Raw genomic sequence first — 6,438 nt, 5'->3', positions numbered from 1 at the left:
GTTCTATTAGGCCCAGCTCTCTGCAATTTACTTTGTTTGATGCCACTACATGTCACAAAGTACCAGAAAAAAGAATCTTTCAAATAACAGCTTCTAAACAGGAGTTAGAACATTATAAGTGAAGCGAGTGAAATTCTCCATTTCTGCATCTAAATGTGTCATGGTGAGTTTCCCTTGCAAAAACAGGCTTTATAAAACACATTAACCCCCCAATCCTATTGTACTCTGTGCCATAAGCACTTTAATTGATTATTGATTGAATTGTTTAATTTCTATGTTTTTCTAAGTAGTAATATACAAAATGGCACAAGCGAATTGGACCAATTTCAAATATTGTTTATTCTACAATCAAATTTAATTATTTCAGGATGCCCAAGACTGTCTACATTATAAAATATATCTGGTTTATCACAATCTAAAATAGAATCCATATCCTCCAGCTTTATATCATTCCATTTATGTGCATTCTGTATTGGGATACTGCTTCACAGCATCTCTCACCTCATCAGCTCACTCCTGTATCCTGTGCATCTCTCCATGACAACACTGTATCATCCGTGGTCCAGAGCGGAGCTAATTTGCTAGCCGGCAGCTATCTCTACATTCACAGCGTCAAACAAACATATATCACCAAACATATATCCACACCGCACTATAAATAATCCATGTATATTTACTCTATACTTACTGAAATGCATAATGTACTGTACTTTTCTGTCAATAAACAAGTGTATCAGATTTCTAGCAGTGCTATCACGTTTCATAACAAAGAATAAGCTCTCAAACACGCGAAGACTCGCTCCTAAAGCCTCACCAGGCGCGCGCTCATTCCTCTCCACGGCGCCGCTGACCGTTCTTCATCATATATAACTTGTAATATGATAATCATAGACTGATATGATCCGAGTCGCGTTCCCTACAACTCTTCCGTGCGGAGAAAAGCCTCCAATTCTCGCGTCCACGAACTACAACAGCCAGAAACCACTAGCTGCGAGACCGGATGGAGACCCCCCTCTCTCACCCACTCTGGTGACGCAGAGGTGTCAGAGTTCACAAAGTCTGTAATGACCGATCTGAGTGACATGTAATCTGACCAATTGCAGCCCAGAACCGACCGCAGATATCTATAACATCAGACGCACTGCCTGTGTGCTGGAATGAGATGGAAAGCGCATTATTTCCAGACGCGCTGGATTCTGTTAAGAATGAGAGCTTTCTTGTGATATATGACTTGACTTTTTTGTGAAAAATATATAAAATACACATTCTTCGTAAAAAAATTTCGCAATGGTTTGGCGGAAAATCGTGTGTGGGACTAAAACATTTCTAAGCTTAATTTTACTGCTTTATGAATATAAAAACCAAAAGGAATGGTATTCTTTGTAAAGAAGACACTCCAAGCTTTCAAATGAACCCATATATGGGCTGATACCGTATAAGGAAGGCTATGTAAATGAAGCATACACATTTTTAAAGCGATTTTGGACCCGTATTCGGGTCCGCAGAATTTAAATGGATGAGTTATAAAAAAATCAGCCCTCACAGTTGTCATGAAGGGCAAAATTAGCTTTATAGACCAAAAGGAGTTTTTGTACCAGGCTGTAAACACATTTATTTCTGCTGTAAATTTGAACTCCCTTTTGGAGCCAGCCTCTAGCGGCTAGTCGATGAATTGCAATTTTAGTCACTTCCGTGTTGGCTTCACGAGAGAGACCGGAAGGTTGCCGCTTGATTTATACTGAATGTTTTTAGACTACTGTTTTTCATACAAATAGGCTACCTAAAAACCATATAGTTGTGTGGTCTTTACTGTGTTTATCATGATTTAAATGTATGCTACTGTGGGAGACCAATGCTTAGTTAAAAAAAAAAAAAAAAACTTTTACAGATGTTACCGATTTTGATAATGAACAAAAATTGACCTCTGCATCCTAACTCAAGCTACTATCAAATGTGCATTTCTAAGAGACAAAAAGTTATATTATTATTATTATTAATAATAATATTATCAGGCAACCCAAACCTGTTTCTTGATTTGAAACAATATCACTCATTAGAACATGCAGAAACTAAGAAAATATATATTTTTTATTTAGATATTTATTTTAAGGAAAATGTATTTGTTTCTATAACTTTCACTTTGGAGCAAAAATCTGGCTTTAAACTTGAAAGAAATAAAGATTTGACATTTACCGTGATAATTATCGATATCGACTGATATGAAAAAAATGATCGTGATAATTTTTTTGGCCATATCGCTCAGCCCTAGATAGACATACCCCATGATATGATTGTAAAGTGCTTTGGGTGTACAGCAATACACAGTTAAGCGCTATATAAATGCTTGCTTGCTTCATTCATTCATTCATTCATTCATTCAGTATCAACACATGTATTTGGTTATTTTCTTTTGACAGATGGTACAAGTCAGTACATTGAAGGGAAAGAGGAAGAGGAGCCAGATGAAGGCTTTTGTCAGTCCGGACTCCCATGTGCTCTGGTTCTGATTGGGGTTTACTTACGATCCACTGGCCAACCAGTCATGGGTGTCATAAACCTTGTGTTAATAAGAATTTAAATTTATGCTCTGGGGGGGGACCAAGGCTTAATAAAAAAAAAAAAAAACTTTTACAGATGTTACCGATTTTGATAATGAACAAAAATTGACCTCTGCATCCTAACTCAAGCTACTATCAAATGTGCATTTCTAAGAGACAAAAAGTTATATTATTATTATTATTAATAATAATATTATCAGGCAACCCAAACCTGTTTCTTGATTTGAAACAATATCACTCATTAGAACATGCAGAAACTAAGAAAATATATATTTTTTATTTAGATATTTATTTTAAGGAAAATGTATTTGTTTCTATAACTTTCACTTTGGAGCAAAAATCTGGCTTTAAACTTGAAAGAAATAAAGATTTGACATTTACCGTGATAATTATCGATATCGACTGATATGAAAAAAATGATCGTGATAATTTTTTTGGCCATATCGCTCAGCCCTAGATAGACATACCCCATGATATGATTGTAAAGTGCTTTGGGTGTACAGCAATACACAGTTAAGCGCTATATAAATGCTTGCTTGCTTCATTCATTCATTCATTCATTCATTCAGTATCAACACATGTATTTGGTTATTTTCTTTTGACAGATGGTACAAGTCAGTACATTGAAGGGAAAGAGGAAGAGGAGCCAGATGAAGGCTTTTGTCAGTCCGGACTCCCATGTGCTCTGGTTCTGATTGGGGTTTACTTACGATCCACTGGCCAACCAGTCATGGGTGTCATAAACCAGCCGTTCAACCGCAAAGTCTCCACGGGTAAAGGGTAAGAGTGCTGCTTTAGCAGTGTTAACAAGAAAACACAGATGTGACACAAAAATGTGTTGAGAATATTGTTTTAATACAATAAAAAACAATAATTAAAACTGAAAACCACATGAAGATTTCAGATGCAAAAAACACCTGACATTTTTTCTTTTAAATTATAATTTTTTTATTAAGCTCCTATATTAAGGTTCAGTAATTTCACTTTAATGGCAATGAAAAGGTTATTAGTTCAGTTATTTAAATGTCTTCTTTTCATAAAATGTGGCTTTAGTCAATTCATTGGAATTTAACAAATATGATCGTCTTTTGCTGCAAAACCAGCCATGGGTGCTTTTTTTGGCGAAAATGTCAAAAACGTCCTCCTCTTTGAACAAGACATAGTACACAGTTCACTAAATTAAATCACTAAATAATAATTTTAATTGTATTTTATTGGGTGACTTATCCCTTTAATTTTTGCCCCAATCTCCTGAATTTTAGGGGCATATAACTGTATTGACTCTCACATTTCTAGCGAAGTAAAATGATTACCTAAGTATGTTATTTAAAAATATACAGATTATCCATGCCATTTTGGATACTGTGCAAGAAGCAAGGCCTTGTTAAAACAACCACGAAACAGATCTGCATCCAGATCTCCCAGTTTGTTTGTCAGTTATCTGTCTTTTGTGACAGACGAATTTTTGCAGATGCACTTCTGCATTTTTGTATCTCAAGTCCACCATCAGCATCATCAATGAAGTGGTTATAAATGAAATTTATCAAAAATGCTTTGGTTACCACAACAAACAGTCTTTCAGCCAATGAAACATCTCGTCTCAAGGACATATTACTCTAAAAGGGATTGCTGTATAATTTTCCCTCCTGTTGTGTAAAACTCCCTCCTTGGCCTTTTGCATTGTGGGTCAAACTGAGCCCCATCACCAAAAATGAAAACTACGAAAAAAAATAAAGATTCACTTAAAAACAGAAAACAACTACTTCATCTTCAGAACACAAATTAAGATATTATTCTGGGCCTTGAACATGTCTATGCAGGGTCAGAAAGCTCTCGGATTTCATCAAAAATATCTTAATTTGTGTTCCGAAGATGAACGAAGGTCTTACGGGTTTGGAACGACATGAGGGTGAGTAATGAATGGCAGAATTTTTCATTTTTGGGTGAACTAACTCTTTAATGTCTTCATGTTGTCGTGATTGTAGATGGAAAGGCCAGCACGTCTGGGGTGTTTCGTATGGAGATGTGAACGTTTGCTCCGTCACTCAGCGCAGGCCGTTTTGCCCGCAAAAGAAAGATGATTTGTCTGTGCTGCTGAGCTCCAGCGAGAGGCCGGCTGTGAAGGACGCGCTAGCAGCCATTTCCAGCGGCTCGCTGATGTACGCGTCCGGTGCGGGATACAAGATCCTGTGCGTGGTCCATGGCCTGGTGGATGTGTATGTGCTCTCCGAGGGCAGCACGTTCAAGTGGGACTCGTGCGCTCCTCATGCTCTTCTGCGGGCGCTGGGTGGCGGCATCTCGGATCTGAGTGCGTGCCTGCGTGCCCATGTCAACGGAATCGAGGGACACGCGGCTGAACTGACCTACCATCAACCGCACACCGAGAGTCAAGGTGTGGACAGATGGGCGAACCGAGGAGGAATAATCGCATATTTGGACTCCAGCGTAATTGATAATGTCGTGGCGGCACTTGCTGGAAAGATATGATGACAAAGAGTATGATACTGAAAAGCAAGAGCTTAGTGTAGGCTATGTCCAAGTTTGTGTGTACGTTATGCATAATCTTACGTCCTTTGATGCTATTTTTATGGTAAGATTTAGTGGCATATTCAAATATTAATTTAAGGCTGTAGCTTTTCAGGAGAAAAGATATATTATAGTACTTATCTTCAATGTATATATCAGTAAGTTTTATTTTTTGGTTATATTTAAGACAAAAAGGAAAAGGAACCCAATTACTGTTTTGCCTCATTCTCATGGTAATGTTGCTAAATGTTTCAGATCATATCATGTTTTACAGTTTCTGATGGTCACCTGAGATAAAAGAAGAAACAGAAACCAACAGTTCTCTGTTTCATAGTCGCTGGATTAATAACACATGGACATTCAGGCTCTTTATGGCGTCTTTTTTTACTTTTATTTGATCCATCTTTCCCCCTCCCCCCCCTATATTTGGGGAAAATGAGTGTCATGACAGTCTCTCGTTTTTTAGACACCACCGGTCAAAAGTTGTTTTTTTCCCCTTTCAAAAACATTTTAAAAAACCATAATTATTCGTAATAATTAACTTTTGGCCAGTAGTGTACGTCACAATAAGAGAAAAGCTGATGTGCAGCCTTGATGTCTGTACATACAGCAACCCTTGTTCATTATGGGATATTTTATGGCTCATCATAGCTTTTGCTGAAATATTAAATAATGAAGACTTTCTATTTGAAAAAACACAAATCATTGTTTAGTTGTCGTAATGGAAAAACTGTGAGACCTAAGGGGCTGATGGGGAAAGTGTGTTAAAGAGCACAGAGAGGACCATGGATGCCCTTTTATGTGCAAAAGCTGTTAAAAAGATCCTCATTTAATCCCCTCTTGGCTTCATGTCAGTGCCAGTGTGCTTATGACTAGATAAGGATGTGATCCGAGTGAATTTATAGCAAATACTGGACAAGTTTACCATCAACAAAACCTCTTTGGAAAAGGGGCATAGTTCTGTAATGCTTGAAAAATATCCACAATATTGTTCTGATGAAAGGTGACTGAGATCAAGACTTGCAGAAGTGATATTAATGTTAATTTGATAGATGTGTGCGGTACTGAATGGTACTAAATCTGTTTTATTTTTTTCTGACATGTTGGTGTTTTATCTTTCACGTGCATTGAGTAAATAGAGCTGGATAAAACAAAAACTGTGTCTGACTTCATTTCAGGCTGCAAAGCAACAAAATGTGATTATTTTAAAGGGGCGTGATTCTTTTCTATACCCACTGTATACAACAACTGCAAACAATAAAAGCAACATATGAGCTACTCCTTTTTTGTTGTTTAGACAAAAGTCCATTTAAAGTGGTCCATTATTTTGTTCAAAAGGTCAGTAATGCCTTGA

At 37.2% G+C, this 6,438-nt stretch overlaps 1 protein-coding gene across 1 annotated transcript in view; it reads left to right on the top strand.

Moving 5' to 3' along the window:
• inpp1 (inositol polyphosphate-1-phosphatase) overlaps positions 1-5,592 on the top strand; it is a 13,767-nt gene extending 8,175 nt beyond the window's left edge. Inside the window, exons 5-6 of the mRNA XM_016241017.1 lie at positions 3,164-3,338; positions 4,544-5,592. Of these exons, the coding sequence (XP_016096503.1) occupies positions 3,164-3,338; positions 4,544-5,045 (677 nt within the window). The 3' untranslated portion in view covers positions 5,046-5,592. The remainder of the gene's footprint in view (positions 1-3,163; positions 3,339-4,543) is intronic.
• Positions 5,593-6,438: the final 846 nt, after the last annotated feature.

Source organism: Sinocyclocheilus grahami, unplaced genomic scaffold (genome assembly GCF_001515645.1).
Source record: "Sinocyclocheilus grahami isolate Dianchi unplaced genomic scaffold, SAMN03320097.WGS_v1.1 scaffold606.1, whole genome shotgun sequence".
Classification (NCBI taxonomy): domain Eukaryota; kingdom Metazoa; phylum Chordata; class Actinopteri; order Cypriniformes; family Cyprinidae; genus Sinocyclocheilus; species Sinocyclocheilus grahami.
Note: the sequence above shows the minus strand (reverse complement) of the source record. Positions and strands in the feature narration are given on the sequence as shown.